Source organism: Manis pentadactyla, chromosome 9, assembly GCF_030020395.1.
Source record: "Manis pentadactyla isolate mManPen7 chromosome 9, mManPen7.hap1, whole genome shotgun sequence".
NCBI lineage: Eukaryota > Metazoa > Chordata > Mammalia > Pholidota > Manidae > Manis > Manis pentadactyla.
The window spans coordinates 17,900,792-17,919,117 of NC_080027.1; the positions used below are offsets into that span (position 1 = coordinate 17,900,792).

The 18,326-nt window shown below is 50.3% G+C and overlaps 1 protein-coding gene across 5 annotated transcripts in view; it reads right to left on the bottom strand.

The window, feature by feature from the left end:
* Positions 1-18,326, bottom strand: part of DTX4 (deltex E3 ubiquitin ligase 4) — a 34,057-nt gene that overhangs the window by 8,109 nt on the left and 7,622 nt on the right. For all 5 annotated transcript variants that reach the window (XR_005023725.2, XR_008999170.1, XR_005023726.2 and 2 more), the window contains exons 2-7: positions 16,127-16,850; positions 10,190-10,251; positions 9,706-9,867; positions 7,766-7,827; positions 6,956-7,108; positions 4,788-4,949 (exon numbers count right to left, since the gene is read on the bottom strand). Coding sequence is in view for 2 of the 5 variants with exons in the window: in XM_036880326.2 (XP_036736221.2) it covers positions 4,788-4,949; positions 6,956-7,108; positions 7,766-7,827; positions 9,706-9,867; positions 10,190-10,251; positions 16,127-16,850 (1,325 nt within the window). In the remaining 3 variants the exon portion in view is untranslated. The remainder of the gene's footprint in view (positions 1-4,787; positions 4,950-6,955; positions 7,109-7,765; positions 7,828-9,705; positions 9,868-10,189; positions 10,252-16,126; positions 16,851-18,326) is intronic.

Sequence of the window (18,326 nt, forward strand, 5' to 3'; positions counted from 1 at the left end):
CTCTAAGCTGCTCTGACCAACATAAGACCTCTGACCTAGTAGCCCTGCAATCAGAATTTTCTGGAGTCCTGAGGATGTTCTCCTAGTCCTCATGGGCTTTTGTTTGTTTAACAGTGAGAACTGGATATTCACAACTAAAAATCTTCTAACAACACTTCAACGGTTTGTCCAATACTCCATTTTTTTAATTTAGATGTAACTGACATGTAACATTATATTAGTCTCAGATGTATAACACAGTGATTTGATATTTATGTTTATTGAGAAATGATCACTACAATAAGCCTAGTTAACATCTGTTACCACACAATTAGAAAATTATTTTTTCTTGTGATGAGAACCTTCAAGAATTAATCTCTGAGAACTTTCAAATATACAATAGAGTGTTGTTAGCCAGACTCGCCATGATGTACAGTCCATCCCCAGGACTAACTGAAGTTTGTACACTCTGACACCCCTTCATCCATTTCACTCACTTCCCACCAATCTGTTCTCTGTATCTATGAGCTTGGTTTGGATTTGTTTTTAGATTCACACATAAGTTAGATCATACAGTACCTGTCTTTCTCTGGCTTATTTCACATAGCATAATGCCCTCAAAGTCCATCCATGTTGTTGCAGATGGCAAGATTTCCTTCTCTTGTGTGAGCAAACAATACTCCATTGTGTATATGTACCACATTTTTTTTATCCATTTATTCATTGATGAACACTTAGGTTGCTTCCAAGTCTTGGCTACTGTGAATAATGTGCAATGAATACAGTAATGCACCAGTACTGCTATTAAGCAAGCAGTCTAAGGCCACCGGCTGGGAAAGAAACTGAAGCAGAATTTAGCCAGAAACCAGGCTTCCTAATCAGGGTCCAAAATGGACCCACAGGCCCCTTTGAGAAGCGCTTGAAAAATGAGGAATTTTCTCCCAGTAACAAAGCATATATTCCTCTCCCATCTCAGCACACAAATCTAGATTTCTATACAAACGTAGATTTGTCTACAATATCTGAGCATCCCTGATCCCCTAAGGGTCTGTGGAACCCTTTTTAGATCCTTTCTAGATGAAACCAATATAGCTCCTGGCACCAGCTCTCACAGAGATGGTCAATAAATGTGTCCTGGCTGAATAAATGAATGAATGAGTGAGTGAATGCATGCATACATGAATGAGTCAGTGATAAATCTGCAAGAAAACACAGATTCCTCATTTTCTCTTATTGTTGATCATGGCCCCAAAATGATTTTAAAATTCTGTGATTTAAACATTTTCTTTAATAGCATGATTCAAGATCCTCTATGACTTGGCAAACTGAACAGCATGATAAGTATAGTGGAGTCTCAGGGAAGGGAAGGATCACTGTTAAATGAAAGAAGTGAAGTCTTCTTGGAGATGTAGGACCTGCCAGTTCTGAATTTCATATTCACGTGAAATCACCCCGCAGTTACAACATTCGCATGCCCGTGGCTGTTTCCAAGCCAGACTGCCTGGCTGAAGGGCAGTTCCCACCACGGCTCTGCCTGCTCCTCTCCTGCCTGGGACCTGCCCGCTGTGCAGCCGACACAGCCGCCTGCCTGGCCTGGACCCAGCAAGGCTGTGCGCTGCCCGCGCGTCACTAGCAGAGCAGTCACGACTCTGCCTCAGCCCAGCTCAGAGTTCCTCCCCCAGGGAATCATTCTCTGCAGTGAAGGCAGAGTGTAAAGGTCTGGACTGCTCACAGACGCCTGAACCCGTGTGATCTCTGGAGTCTCCAGGGACAGGGAAGGGAGGGGCCTGGCACTGGCGGTCCTGCCACTGACTCTCCAGGTGGGTCTGTGGAGAGGTTGTACTGCCAGCGGAGAAATGCGTTTCCCTTGGGTTTTCTGGGAGGAGCTGTGGCCCCTACAGAGGCTGCATGCTGGCACCTCTGGGCCCTGGGTCAGGCTCTCCGATCTTTAATCCTAGAGGCGGGGTAACGAGCCTCCTCTAAAGTGGTTGCCCTTCTCTGACCTTTGCCCACTTCAGTCTCTTCCTCTTCCCACCAAGGCCACCAGCTATTTCTCCTGAGCTGCACAGTTCTGTTCATGTCCTTATCATCCCAACTGGCTGCCTCAGAATCACTTCAGAAGGCTCATCTGCTCCACATCCAGTCGTGTCTCGCTGCCCCCTTCCCGGCCCCTCTCTTCTCCAGGCCCATTACTGCCCAGGGCCAGTCCCCTAAGTGGTTCAGCTCATCCTCACGCTTTTGCCAGGCCGACCTTCCCAGGCATAATCCCAGCCACCCGACCTGCCATGATCCTAATCGCACATACAACAACCTCTGGGGACTCCCCACAGCCTGTCAAACAAAGTCCACAGCCCTCACCCTAGTGTCCGAGGCCTTTCATGCCCTGCCCGTAACCTTTCTTCACCACCGAGCCTCCTACATCTTTCATGCTCCTTCCTCCCTCCCCCGCTTGGGCAAGTCTTAGGCCCCCGACACCAAACTCTTCCTTAGGGGCCTCCAACACCCCCACTTTCTCTCCTCCATGACTGTACTGCGTCCTCCACCTAAAAATGCCCTCCTCCATTCTTCTGTGTCTTTCAAGGCTCTACCAGCAGGCGCCCTGCACCAGTCTCCTCCAGCCCTCCCAGACAGGCGGGCAGAGGCCCTCATCCTGAACAGGACAAGCAGGGTACTCAAAGGGTGACGGCCACCAGCCATGGAGCACCTTGGTACTCAGCCTGGACCCCAACACGCACACACACAAATTATCTCCTATCCTTACAAAGCCCTGGTGTTAGGTTCCCAGCTGTACAGATAAAGAAACCAAACTCAGAATGATCAGGTGGTTGCCCAAAGTCACCAGCTGATCAGGAGTACGTCAGGGATGGGAACCCAGGTCTGTCAGACTTTGAAGGCCTTGTGTTCCTTTGTCCACACTGCCTCCCACAGCTTTTCTCATTTTTTGCTCTATAGCTTTGTAATGTATATTTATTTTTCCCTGACTGGCTGTTAAGTCCCTCAAGGAAGTCCCTCCCTCCCTCCCAACAAGGGCCTTGTTGACATATGTGTTTACTTTATGGTCTTCCTTATCCCACTAGAACGGGGATGTCAGGGGACTGTGTCTGCTTGCTCATCATTGTTTCTCCAGCATCGAGAACACGCCTGCCCAAAATCCACTCTCAAACGATTGTGAAATAATAGGCGAAATGGAAGGAAGTCAGCAAGGATGAGGGAGGGAGGAAGGGTGAATTAATAAATATTTGCCAAATAAATGAATCCAATCAGCTCCTGAGAACATTTGGAAAAGCTTCAATAAGTGAAGGAAGGGACACTGTTGTATTTACTGTGAGGAATATTGTTCAGTTTGTTCTGTAGGACTGTCTTCCAATGAATAAAAAGAGGAGAGAAAGGCCCACAAAAATCAAAGCCAAGCGATATCTATCAAATTACAAATGCAAATACCATTTGACAAAGACATTCCACTTCCAGAAAATTATTCTACAGATATACTCACATGCATATTAGGTTTTTCATTACAGCATTATTTGTTACAGTAAAAGACTGAAAACAATCCATATGCCCATCAAATGGAGACCGTTGCATTTAAATTATGGTACATTTATACAATGGATTTTTACACAGAGCTGAGAAAGAATGAGGAATCTCTCTCTGCACTGACAAGGGAAGATCTGTAGACTATAATGTTAATTGAAAAACGCAGAGTGCAGAACAGTATGTCTAATATATCACCCTTACATAAACATGGGAGGGTGGATGCAATCTGTGTTGTGCATGCACAAAGAATCCTGGAAGGACATAAGAAAGTAAAAACAGTGGTGGGTGGGGGTTGGTGAGACTGAGTAAATGCGAGACAAGAGTGGGAAGGAGACTTTCCATAGTAAAAAGTTGTCCTCTCAAGCTGCTATAACAGATGCCATAAACTGGGTGGCTTTTAAACAACAGAAATTCATTTCTCATAGCTCTGGAGGCTGGAAGTCCAAGGTCAAGGTGCCAGCAGACTCAGCTAGCTGTGTCCTCAGGATGGGGGTTTGCAGCTGTTCATAGTCAGCCACCTGCTCACTGGGTCCTCATGTGGCAGAAGGGGTGAAGGAACTTTCTGGAATCTCTTTTATAAAGCCCTTAGCCCTATTCATGAGGGCTCCACACCATAACATGTCTGGCTTTACAGGTTCACAGCTGGAGAGGAATTTGCCTCGGGATGAATGTCATATCTTGGGTCTTGTCTATCTCTGACTTAGACGATATTTAGATGAGACTTAGGACTTAGACTAAAGTTGGTGCTGGAACAAGATAAGACTTTGGGGACTATTGGGATGGAATGAATGTATTTTGCACGTGAGAAGGGCATGACGGGATGGAATGCTGTAGACAGAAAGTTTGTGTCCCTCCAAAATTTGTATGCTGAAATCTAATCCCCATTGTGATGTTAGGAAGTGGGGTGTTGGGGGTGTTAGGAGGTGGGGCCCTTGGTAGGTGATTAGATTATAAGGGTAGACCCTCATGAATGGGATTAGTTTCCTCATAAAAGAAACCCTAGAGAGCCCCCTCGCCCCTACTGCCAAGTGAGGGATGACACGGCGAGATGTCTGTGAACTGGGAAGTAGCCCTCACCAGACAGGGAATCGACCAGTGCCTTGATCTCGGACTTCCCAGCTTCCAGAATTGTAAGACATAAGTTTCTGTTGTTCAAAAGCCATCCAGTCTGTGGAATTTTGTGACAGCAGCCTAAACAGACCAAGACAAATATTTTGCCTGCAAACATTTAAACTTAAAAATAATAATAAAACCCAATGGGGAGAGTGGTTCACCTGAATGCCGGGGGGGATGCTGTAGATGATCCGGATGGTTTTGCAGTCCGGGTGGCCCGGCAGGGAGTGAGGGATGAGGTGGTACTCCATCTTCCCTGGAGGCTGGGTGCCCGTCTTCACCCCATAAATGGTCTTACAGGTTGGACACTGCAAACTCCCATCCTGGGGAGACAAGGCAGGAACAGCCAGATTGGGAAACAGTCTTGATAAAGACTACCCCACCCAACCTCAGAAAGTACTAGAGATAAAGGGCCAGAGGGAAAAATGTCCTCAACTGAGTAATAGACCTTAGATGCCCCCTTGCCCAGCTACCAAGGCCATTTCTGCTTTCTCAAAGTGACAGGACGTAAATTCCACAAACAGCTGCATGCTTCATACTAAGGGGCATGCAAGGGAGGCCAGCCATCCTTGAGGCCAGCTCACAAGGACAGGGAACAGACCTAGGGAATCATTATTTAACTAAGTACCAAGTGTGTGGAACGCACAGTAAAGCACTATTGCCAAACTGCTGAGCACCACAACCACCTAGGGAGCCTGCTGGAAATAAAGATGCCCAGACCCCACACCAGGCCCACTGAACCAGAGTTGGGAGACTGAAGATCATAGTGCTTAGAAGTGTGAACTCTGAGGTCAGACTGCCTGGATTTAATTCCCAGCTCTGCCATTTACCAGCTGTGTGACCCTAGACAAATTAACTAACCTCTCTGGTCTCAGTTCCATTATAGAACAGGGAAAATAATGATATCTATCCCACTGGGTTATTGGAAGGATAAAATGAAATAGTGCATAGGAAGGGTTTAGCGTGTTGTGCATCTAAATATTTTTATTATTTCTATGGAGAGTGTAATGCTACCAAAAGAGAAACTGGGTACAATGTGATGGAGTAAATGAAGATGATTTTAAGAAAATGGCCCTTGAAAGAGAATTGGCTTAGGACAGAAGATAAGGTCCGCATAACTATGGAGGAAATGATGTCATTAGTTACAGTATTTCAAATCTTACAACTGAGTTTACATCTTGTTTCATTTAGACCTCACCTTCTGACATTGGCTGAGAAGGAATATTAGCCTTATTATTATTAGCCTTAAAAAGTATTCCCTTGTACAGAGAAGGACACTGAGGCATAGCAAAACCTAAGGACTTGCTGCTCATTAGGGCAAAGGTCCTGATGGGTCTGTGTAAGCCCCACAGGCTGTGCTGGGAGGCAGGGGATCTCTGCTGCAGTGAGATAAGGGGTCGTGGCTTTACAGAAGTGCCAGGTGGGTGTTGTCTGGAGGATAGCCTGGACAGGAAATCCTATTCCCAGGCTCTCAAAAAGAAAAGGGGTGAGAAGGGAAGTGTGCGCAGGGAACGACGTGTGTTACCAATGCTGCCACACAGCGAGGACCACAGCTCCCCAGGACATCCCCACAGTCTCAGGAAGACAGGGACCCTCTGCTGAGCTGCTTCAGGACATTTCAATCCAAGCTCCACTCATCTAAAGGAATAGCTTATGTTCAGTGGCAACAGAGAGGGTTACTCCATGCGATCAAAGGACAGGAACCCAGGGCTTGGGGTCAGGAACCAGGGTCCCATTCTCTACTTTGGCCTTAATTTGCTTCAGGACCTTGGAAGAATCGCTCCATTTCTCTTTGGGCCTTTTTCTTCCCTCTTCTGTGTAAAGAAAATTAAACATGCATGCTTCCAAGTATTAGTGCCAAAGAGAAGAAAGGATAATATCTTGAGAAACATTTCTGAAGCAAGCACCATGGAAATAAATGCAAAGAGGGACTAGATTATTCTTGGATACAGTCATCAACAAGGGAATGAATGTGCTGAGAAACCCTGTCAACTCTAATGCAAAGTTCCAATGAAACCTCTAAGCCTTGGGTCAGGGAAGTGAGCCCAGATCCTGACGTGTATCTGTCAGTGACTGAGCGTGTGCTTGCTGAGACAGAGGAAAAGCCCAAGGTCAGCACCGTGGGAACTTAAATAAAAGGGCTATATAATGATGAAAAAAAAGGATAGCTCAAAAACAAAGGAGATATCAATTTGAATAATAGTAACACTACCCTATAAAGTAGGGGGTATTCTATCTCCATGTTCCAGGTGGAAAATAAAATCTCGGTGGGGGCAGGTGTGTGTGCGTGTGTGTGAAAATCTTGCTGCTTGGCGCCAGCAGCACAAACCTTGTTGCCATTGTTGTACATGGCAACCAGGCAGTAGACATGGTAGATGTGGCCACATCTGGACAGCTTTCCCACCAGGTCAGGCTTGACGGTCGGATGCAGGCCCTTGTAGCCTGAGGGGGCCGTGAGACGCTCCATGCAGATGGTGCAGTCCTGGGGACAGGTGGGGACAGAGCGGAGAGACCGTTACTCTCACCTAGCCTGGGAGGCCAGGGCAGCTCACAGTGGTTCCTGCAGGACCTCAGAGCTCAGGTGGGCTGTTATTGCTCTTCGTCAGGAAAGCCCACAAACCAGGGATCTAAATTCCTATGGGATCTAAATACCGTTTTACACAACAGAAATTCCTGCAATCACTCCTGGTGGTGGTACACGTTAACTTGGGCTCACCAACAAAACTGTAATCTACCCGAGGGCTTCTCAATCTTGGCACTACTGGCATTTGGGGCTGCGGGGGCTGCCCTGGTACTGGCCTCTGCCCACCAGATATGAGTGGCACTCCCTCTCTCCCCAGCTCATGCAAAATCTCCTCTGGTTGAGAACCACTGATCTACACCAAGCCCATTTTAAAGTTAGTTCCTATAGTTCACCACACTGTTTTTCTTAAATTCAGATGGTCAGTGTTAAGGTGGTATAGAATCAATCAGCTCTTTCCTGCACGGGGAGGTGGTAGAGATTAAGCTGCATCTGGACCACAATCCCTGAAGCCCTGTGCCAGCTCTGACCAGGACTTAGAGCAGCTCCGGGTGCATCCCGGGCAGAACTCCGGTGGCAGCAGAGAAGGTGAGGCCTGCCGGTCTCCCCTGCACTTACCTCGTCTGGCGGGTGCCGGACTTTCTGCAGGTACTTCTTCAGCACTTCTTCTGGGGTTTTACCTGTGGGGACAGGATAATCAGTGGGCCACCAAGACAGAGATCAGGGATCAAATGGCCTTGTCAAGCTGGGCGTGCCACAGAGGAGTCACCAGCCAAGCTCAAACCAGGAAAAGGGAAAAGTTCATTCTGCACTTGGATTTAAAAATTTGAAAAGGAATGAGGGGACAGAGAGAGAAAGGTTATCCAAAGACAAAGAGGTGTTCCTGCATACCCTCACCTCCTGCAGCCACTTCCCAACATCCTCTGCCTGTTTTCAACAAACCCACTGTTTAACTGAGATCCATGGAGTGGGTTTTCTTCCCTACGATTGAAGAGGCTGGACATGCCCAAATGAAGCAATGGCATAACAAATCAAAGCCCCTTCCTTGTGACACGTTAACATATAGGGATCTAGAGGGCTGTAACCATAGGACACTGGGTACCTCCCCACTGTCCTGGACAGGGCACTCCTGCCATGTGCCAGGGCACTCCTTTGCATGTGCTAAGTATTGTCTCAGTCTCTCTGACCTGTCAGAGTCATATTATTTTCATGAGCAACCAGGAAGATATGACTGTAGCTTCAGGATGGTTTTCTCTGGCTGTTGACAGTAGGTCACTGCCAGCAAATGTAGCCCAGCAGTAGCAAAAGGGTGATGCTCTAGTAAGCATTCTGACAGGATGCAATGATTCTGGAGTTTCTCTGGGTACTAGACCCATAGGAGGCAGCCAGCCTGAAGGCAGAAGATGGGATGATAGGGCCTCACAAGGTAGCATAGAAGCATAGAAGGCCAGTGCCTCCCGGGGCTACTCTAACTTCTCTAAGCTCCCATTCTCATGAAAAAATGGGGAGAAGAATAGCACTCACTCAAAGGGTTGCTTTGACAATTAAATGAGCTAATGGATATATAGCCCTTTAGCACATTACCAGAGAAGGGTTCAATAAGTGCTATTAATAATAGCAGGAAGAATGGGAAAGTGCAAATTCCTGTCATTTCCTATCAGACTCTAAGCAAGGCAGTTGAGTTCACTGAAGCAGAGACATTTTGATAGACTGGAAAAGTAGGACAAGGGTTTGAGGAAGTGGGTCATGTGACAGCAAAAAGCTGGGATGCAGGCCCTTCCTCCCCACCCTTCTCCTTCTCTTACAAGAATTAAGCCCCTACTGATTGATAGCTTATTATTTGCCAGGCCCTGGGCTGAGTTCCAATGTACATATGGTCCCTTTGAAACTTCAAACCAAGTTTTCGAGATGGGAGCTTAGGAGCGATGGTCAAAACATTTAACAGCCAATATGAGCAACCAGCAAGGCCAGCCACAGAGCTGAGGCAGGTCTCTTGGTGCAGGGGAGGCACAGGTACAGGCCCCTTAGTCACAGGACTGTGGGCAGGTGGGAAGAACCTCCTAAAGGAGGGCTTGAGTGGCCAGATGTCGATGGGATCTAGAGGGCTGTAACCATAGGACACTGGGTACCTCCCCACTGTCCTGGACAGGGCACTCCTGCCAGATACTGGTTTATGAGCCATTTTACTCTGTTGTAAAGGTGAGAAAACAGAGGCTCCCCGTGGTCACACAACTTGCAAGTGACAAAGCTGGGACTGGAACCCAGTCTGTTTGGGCTCCAGCGCCAGCGTGAGCTTTCTCTCTAACATATTTTATCGGTGTCACACTTCCTGATTTAGTAGGTTTCTCTAATCTTGCCAGGCGTGTTTGTATTTCTCAAGGTGTCTCCATCTCACTCATACAGGGTGAGTGAATCATCAGAACAGGGACTAGTTAGGCCCACTTGGCCAGGGCAGAAATCAGGGCACAGAGGGTTAAGCCAGGGGGACGACCCTCCGGGGTGGAGACTGGCAGCCAAGCTTTGACTACCAGTGCCCCTTAAGATAAAGAGGCCGATACCTTTCTTAGCTTGTTTTTTGGTGGTCTTGCGGCTTGTGTTGGAGACCCCTGGGATGGACTTTATCTCACTCTTGCTGACGGGGGGTGGGTGGAGGACCAGCTTCGGTGGCCGGGTGAGACACACAGGCAGTCCTGCTGCGCTCATGAGAATCCCAGTGATTCCTGGAGGGGCAGGGTGGGAGTGAGGAAGGCCTGCAGAGTTAGCTCCCAGCACCCCCAAAACCCTCCTTCCCACTAACACCTCCTCCCCCTCTCATAACTCAGATTCTACACCTATCCTCCCCTTTCTCCAGAAATGTATTCATGCACTTGCCTTCAACTGTGTGCTTTCCATTTAGGAAGCAACTCTCCCCAAAGTCTTCCTCTAAAATCCTCACTGGTTGTAATTAACACTCGAATTCCCTCTATTTTACAAATGCTCATTCCTTATTTCCTTGCTTCCATTTTTCTACCTTGAACAAGCCTGGCCCAGGGTTTTTCTTACCCGCCAAAGCAGGGTTAACAGGACTGGACCCATTTAGGTTCTTCACCGGGACGGTAGGGACTCTGTGAAGGAAGGAGCAGAGACATTACAGTTTTGACCAGTGGGACAAAACAGGCCAGTGTTGGGAACCCCAAAACTTCACCCAGTAAGGAGTTCCCTTTCTTATAGAAACTACGAAAGATGCATTAAGTTCTTAGCACTGCAGAGTCAGTGGTGATAAATTTAAAACCCAAGTCTGACCATGTGGCCCCTCCACTTAGAACATCAAAATTCAGAACAGTCCCTCAGTTCACTGACTATTCCAGCAAGGCCAGCACAGCCCTGCATGATGTGCCAACACCCTCCAGCACAATGCCCGGATCTCCCTGACCTCCCCTCATAGCACTTACCTCTCTGCTCCGCTCTAGCTGCTCTTCCTACATGCCAGGCATGCTCCTTCCTCAGAGCCTTTGCATATGCTGTTCCCCCAGCCTCAAATGCTCTTCCATCAGGTATCTGCTTAGCTCCCACCTACAACTCCCTCAGGCATAGTTCAACTTTTACCTTTACAGTGAGGTCCCCGAGACCATCTTATTTAACGCTGCTACTAACCCTCCATCCCACCCTGGGATTCTGAAGCCCTCCAACACAGCGCTGTTTTTTTGTTTTCTTCCATAGAACTTATGATTTTTAGAAATAAGTTGACTATCTCCGCTATAGAACTGAAACTCTGTAAGGGCAACTATCTTTATTTTGTTGGAGCTTGATGCTAGTAGGCATTCAATGAATATTTGTGGAAGGCATGAAAAAATAAAGAAGCAAGTTCAGACCTGGATGTACGGAAGAGCCACCTAAGAAGCTTCTAAAAAGAGAAACCCGTCCACACACCCCCACCTCCCCGACCAGGGCTTGAATCAGAACTTCTATCTGTGGGGCCCAAGAATCTGCATTTTTATAAGCTTCTGCTGAGAGGAGGCAGATGCAGCCAAGCCCCAGCCCAGCATTGGGAAACCATTGCTCTAACAGCTGCCACAGCTTTTTCCCTGAGAAACATAAATGTCAGGCCAGGCCTACTCCCCGTTCTGTCCTTCTCCCCAGAAACTCGAGCCAGGCTGGAGAGGAGAAGGCACAGCTGCCTGGGAAAAGCGAGGCTCCCCAAGGCGCCAACCAGGAAAACACAGGCACATGGGATGGGGTCTTGCACCACGTCCCTGCCACCTAGGCTTCCACAGCTGGGCTTAGAGAGGCCAATGGGCTGGGTCACAGATGAGTCCAGGAGCCAGACAGCCTGAGCAGCCGACAGTTATGTGATGGGAGCAGGGTGGTGCTGGGAAAGTGGGAGGAGGGAGAAAGACCATGTTTATTTGTTTGCTTATATTGTTTATTATTTGTTTCTTTGTCCATTCATACTGAGCCCTACTTTGTGTTGGACACTTTGCTAGATGCTGGCAACACAGCAGTGAGCAAGGCAGCCCATGGCCCTTCAGCCATGCGTTAAAATCGCTACCAACCCGCCTCACACCAGGCGCGTTCTCACGGCTCGCAATGACTAATCCATCTGATCCTTCCAAGAGCCTAAGCGAGAGGTGTTATTGTTCTTAACCCCATTGTAATAGTCAGGGAAGCTGGGACACAGAGAGGTTCGGCAAGCTTGACAAAGATCACACAGCTAAGGATTTCAGCCCGGGAAATGTGGCCCCGGAGCCCTACCTGTGCTCTGAGTCTGCGATCCTTCTGTCCCTTCACATTCCAACAGAGGACATGAAGCCCAGCGTGTAAGGGACAAACCTACAACTAGGGAAGAAGAGCGCTGGAATAGTGGGTCTGTCTGTCTCCCACAGGCCCAGAAGGATGGGTGCTTCCTTCCCCTCTATGCTGAGGCTTCCGGGGCCTCCATCCCTTCCCAGAGACGATGGCACCGAGGTTGTGAGAGGATGTGAAATAACAGATACAGGAGTGTTTGTGTCTCCACAGGCCACCAAGGGCTACTCTCCTCAGAAACTGTCCCCAGGACAAATCAAACCGGGAAGGGGGTGGGTGGGGGGAACCTAATTTCAACACAAAGGAAAGTCAGCCAAGAAAAGAGGCGCAGGCTGCATTCTGGGCCCTGGGACCTGCTCTACAGCGCCAGGCACGGCGTGGTGGACTTCGAGGAGTCAGGAACTCAGGCTGGGGTCCAGGCCCTGCCCGTAGCTCCTCACAGCCACAGCCAGCTTTGTGAGCCTCAGCTTCCTAATCTGCAAACTGTGAGGGTCCAGGGCTAGAAGATGTCAGGGAGGCTTCCTGGTGATTTCCCACCTCAGTACCTGAGAACAAGGTGCAGGTGGGCCCTGGGTGCCCACCCAGGTCTGATTACCTCCCCAGGTGGCTCTACCAGGAGCCTGAGAGCGAAGATTTCAGTCTCCTGCCCACCTCCCAGCTCCCACCAGGGGGCAGCATGCGCCGCCCAGCCCCGCACCTGCCTCTCCCCCTCGCCATCTCTAAGGCGCCCACTCCAGCTGATAAGTAGCTGTGATCTGGGTGACAAAAACCACCTTTGTTCCCACAAACTGGACTGGCAGGTTTCCACACCCAATCTGGTTAACCAGGAAATAGTCCAATCCCCAGAGCTCACCCCCACCCGGGGCAGCCCAAGAACTCCACGGGGGCACAGTCTGAAGGGAGGGAGGGTCTGCACGTGGACCCTGGAAAGAAATACATGGGAGAGGCGTGTGTCCCTGCCACACTAGGAAAGGGACAGCACAGTGGAAGGGCTCAGGATGGTGGCAGAAGCCCTGGGGAGGAGGTGGCATTCAGGTATGAAATACAGAAGGGTGTGGTAGAAAGACCCCCTGCACAGGGGGCAGGAAACAGACCTTCTGGCCCCGCTCGGCACTGACTTTGCGCCTTTGGGAGAGCCACACAGCCTCGGCATTTCCTTGGCCACATCCAAGTCCTCCCCGCTTTAAGGAGGGCACCCTAAATCTCTGTCTTGTGGGTCCCGGTGAAGATTTAGGATCTAGGTCAAATACTTTGTAAATAGCTAAGCCTTATGCAAATTTGGGTAATCGTTTACATTATATTTCCAACTGTAAGAGGAAGTTGGGCTTGAGAAAGCCTTTTCTTGCTGTAATATTCCATTTTCTCCGATTCTTGGGGACATCAAGTGAAAAGCTGAGTGCCAGGCAGGACCGAGGGTTGCTGAGTTGGCACCATCAGATCTGCCCTGCCCACAGTTTCTGGTCAAAATGACAGCCACAGAGGCCACACCGGTCACAGCCCTCCTTCTAGAAATCAGCAACAGGGCAGCTGCATTTCTCACATCCTCCAGGTAACTCAGCTCAGCCAAGCCTCCAGCCTGACTCAGAAGGCACCTGCTCCCCCAGTTCTGCAGGGCTGTTCCTAGTTATGGAGGGCGCAGGTTCTAATTTGTCCCTAAAATATAGAACTAAGAAAAGAGAAGAGCTGACAAGGTGGCAGGGGAGGGGCTTCGATGGCAGCAGAACAGCCCTGCACATACCGTGGTGAGAAGCAATGTTTTTCTTGGGGTTTTGTGCCAACCCCGGAATCCTTACAGAACAATGATTTTGTCTCTCCAGCAACCAATGTCTCGCAGGAGATGGGGAAGCCTCAGTTTGGGAGGAGAGGGCCAGAGGGGCAACACCCCCTCCACTCCATAGCCCCTCTCTTCTCCTTAGAAACCCCCTGCTGTGACTCTGAATAATTCACAGGATCTTTTGTTCCCCAAAAACCCTTCTCTTCATCCCACCTCTCCCGCCCTCCCTGGTCTTCCTTTTTTCCGTGGGAAAGTTGCTGGAAGAGCTTGTGGACAGAGAGGAGGGGGAAGGGGCCATTCCATGACAGAAGGTCGATGGCGATGCCAGACAAAGGGAATGAACACGCTAATTAAATGGCCAAGAAAGACTGGAGGGGAAGATGGCAGTGAGGGTGAGGGCGGAGGGAAGAGGTGAAAAGGAAGGAGCTGGAGGATAGAGAGGGGCAGAGAGGGGCAGGGAGGGGCCGCCCTTGTCAGGGACACAGAGCAGAGAAATAAACAACTTGTTTCTATGGCCCTTTTGAAATCGCGCTGCCTGCCAGGGCCTCCGCCCCGTTCTCTCGCTCCATTTCTATTGGCAGCCAGTGGGAATAAAGCAGAGAGATAAAGAGCTGCTGACACCCTCATTGAGATTTAAAGCGATCTGGGACCCTTTCCTTCCAGGGCACCAGAAATGAGGTGGGTGTTAGACTCGGCTCAGCTTTGACTTCCACTCAAGAACTACATACACAGCGCACATTCAATAGATACCCATTAATAATAATAATAGCAGCTAATACCGACTAAACGCATGTTATGTGCCAAGCACTGGGCTGAATCTATACACCAAATATTTCATTTACCTCTCATGACGACCTAATAAGGAAGGTACTGTTACTATCCCCGTTTTACAGATGAGCAAATAGGAGACGGGATGCACAACTCGCTCTGAATTACACAGCAAGGAGCTGGATCCACGTCCAGCCAGTCAGGGTCTGGAGGCTGTGCTCTCATCCACTACACGAGCCTCCCTCGGCCACACCAGTAATCACCCCTGAAACTCTGTTAGGGGCCCCCAGCTGTGGCTGCGTGACCGCAGTAGTGTCTTCGGGCACCCATTTCCCTCCCAAATGCTTCTGCCAGCTCGGAAGTCTGTGAATATTCCAGGCATCTGACCAGCATGTGAGCACATCTAAACTGCCTTCACATACCCTGAGGAGCTGGGTATCAGCCCCAAGAGCTGTGGACTAAGGGACTGAAACCTAGGTCCGACCCCCCCCCCCCCCCCCCCCGGCTCTGTAACCCACAGCCCCGGGGCGCCCCTTGGGAAGTTCATGCTGAGCTAAGGGCCCACATCACACACTTGCGTCTTGGGATAAGGGGACGGGATATTGCCAGCAAATGCAGCTGGAAAACTGGTAAGGGGTGAGCTTGCTTAGGGGGGTGTTCACAATGATGCCGTGGGGTGGGCAAGACCAGCATGATGGCTCCCATGTGTCCTACCTAACTTTGCCCTCAGGGGCCACAGGCAGGGCCAGGTCCCTCTGGAGAGAGGGAAGATAGGGCAGGGTGAGAGGCCAGTTTCACAAGAAATCAGGGACTGGCAGGCAAAGGATGTGGGCACCACATGGACCTGGGTCTCTTCTGTTTTCTGATCAGGGAAACCAAGATCCTAGAAAGCAGTAATCACAGAACCTAGAACGTCACCAGGTTGTCACAGAATAACTGAGTGGCACACAGCAAACACTCATAAATATGGGCTGTTATTCCAATCTGGAGTCACCCCTCCAGCTTCCAGGGAGCCCAGAGAAAGGGGACTAACCCTCATTTGGCACCTACTGTATGCTGGGCCCTGTGCTGTATGCCCGAAAGGGAAGCAGCCCAGCGGCATAAGAAGCCTGGCTCTGGCATCAGAGGTCCATCTGAAGTTTGGACCCTGGCCTCAGCTAATGATTAGCTATGTGTGCCCTTGAACAAGTGAACCTGATTTCTTCAGGAGCAAAATGGGATCATGCCTACTTCATAGAGCTGCTGGAAGGATGAAATGAAGTGATAAAGCCCCCAAACTGAAACATGGTGGGGGCCCAGGTAACCTTGTCCGTTACTACTTAGTATGCATCATCTCCCTTCATCCCCACAGCAACCCTGACGTGAACATCACTGCCAGCACTTACAGAGGAAGGGAGGCTCTGTTGACATGCCCCTGCCCCAGATCACAGGGCTAAGGAAAAGCCTCACTTAGATCCCACACCCGTTGGGCCCCAAAGGCCAAACCCACCCTTATCCATCAGACCATGCTGCCTTTCACCTGCAGCCAGAGGGTCAGGACAAGATGACCAGGAGCTCTAGTCCTGGCAGCCCCTCCTTATCCGTAGCCCAGAAGGTCAACCATGCCCTATGCCCGTGGTGAGTAAATGCCCGGAGGCAGCTGTGGAAGGACCTACCCAGAGGCGATCAGCACCCGGGACTGGGCGATGGCCAGTCGCTGCAGGTTGGTGCGATTTAAGGTGGCCAGGGCCACCCTTCCCGGCTTGCTGCTGGCTCCTGAGGGACTGGCAGGAGAGCCCATGGCCACCCCTGCCGGCGTGCTGGAGGTTTGTCTCCGGATCCCCTGCGATGGGACCGTCTTCACTGGGCCTCGAATGGTGCCCGTGCTGTCCAGCAGCTTGGCCCCGGGGCCTGGCGGTGGGGGCAGCTTGACGGCTCCAGATGGGGGCACGTTCCTGCGGGCCGCCGGGGGCTGCAGGGGCCCAGCGCTCCCGTTGACCACGGCCGCCTTGACACTCATCACCAGGACGCACTGAGGGCAGGGGCAGGGCGGGGCGGGGGGCGAGGCGGCCGGCCCGGGGCTGGCTGGCCAGGACTGAGCCTTGGGCAAGGTGCCCGTGACCATGGGGTAGATGAGATCGAGACGCCGGCGGACGCGGCGCTGGCGCTGGGTCTGCCGGTTGATCTGGCCCATGCTGCTGAAGTCAATGACGTAGCTGAAGCCGATCGAGGTGAGGTCGATCCAAGCGTGCTGCTTCTCGTAGGCGTGCTGGATGGTGATGCCCACCTCCATGTCATAGGGCGTCCAAGAACCACTGTCGTTCTCCCACTCCCACACCACGCCCTTCCCGGGGGCCGACGACGGGTCGTAGTAGTTGCGGCGAACTGGGCGGAGGGTCCCTGCCAGCGTGGGACATAGGAGAGTCAGAGTCAGCAATGAATTGAGACTGAACTGTGTTCCATTAACAGGCAAACACTAAAGGAGTCCTACTGTGTGCCTGGGCACTAGATTGCCTGTTGAGATATCCCGAGCAATGAGACACATTCCTGCCTGTCAGGAATCTACAGTCACACAAGGGTGGAGGCCGATGAGTTACAGGTGAAGGATGTGGGGGGCAGTGCGTGGGACCAGAAAGAGCACCTCCTGGTTTGGAGTTGGGAGATCTTGTTTTGTAGCCAAATTCGTTCACTCCCTAGCAAATTCAGAGCCCCTCAGCCTCCTTTTCTCCACTGAGAAACAAAGTAGCAACTTCTTTGCAGAATTTTTGTGAAAATTAATTGTGACCCACTTACTGATTCAACAAATAGGTATTTAGATATGCCAGATCCTGGATTTCCCACGTGTGTTTTAATTTGCACTAAGGCATATAAAGAAAGCCCTTACACATGGGAGGTTGTCATAAATATCATACCCCTTCTCCCCTGCCCCTCTGAAAGCCCCTGCCCTGAGGGCTATAGAGGAAAAGAACACAGGGACGCGGATGTCCAGAGGACAGAGCAAGACCCTGCCTCCACCCAGGAAGGATTCCCAGGCTCAGTGGCGACTGGGCTGGCTCTCTGTACCTTTATGCGTGTGGTGCAAAAATGGAAAATCAGGGTGAGAAAACTCTCTCCTGTTTCCCAGCATGAAATCTAACAACGACATCAATAATAATGATCATAAGAATAATTTTCTATTTACCTAATGTCTTAGAAGTTTGAATCTAAAACCTAAAGATAGGGCTGCCCTAATGTTTAGTCTCACTCGGGGCAGGGAAGAGACCAGGGTTATTGTGCATCCAGGGGAACAGTGCACCAGAAATGAACCTTCAGGACCAGAAGGGAAAACTAAGCCTATACCTGTTGCCTCTTTCTCTCCTGCACACCCAAAACCTGAATTCAGACCCATACCCAGCCAGCGCTCATTTCATAGGTATTAGTGTCAAAGCTGAAGGCTCAAGACAGGGTGGGGAAGCCGGGGAGGATTCCAAGGGTGCAGGAATCTAGGCATCTGTCAGCTTAAGCTCTATCCATCAGAGCTGGTGGGAAAAGGCTCCCCTCCATCCGGCCTCTGACCCATCCCCTCCTCCAACCCAGAGGGAGACACCAAGACTGAGGACAGAATCCCATTCAAGGGGGGAAGAAAAGAAGAAAAGGAACAATGGCCATTCAGGCCTTTGCCAGGGTCATAACCTGCCCCCCACCCCATCTCCAAGCCCCTTAATGACCCAAAACATCAACATTCAGAGGCTGGAGAGAGAAGCAGAACAATCCCCTATTCAGCACCCAGACCTCTGCTGGGGGACTTGGGAGCAGCAGGACCAGAGGAGGAAGAAGGGGGGTGGGCAACAGTTCCCGGGGTTGCGTGCATCTCCTTCCTAGATAGGCAGCTCGCTG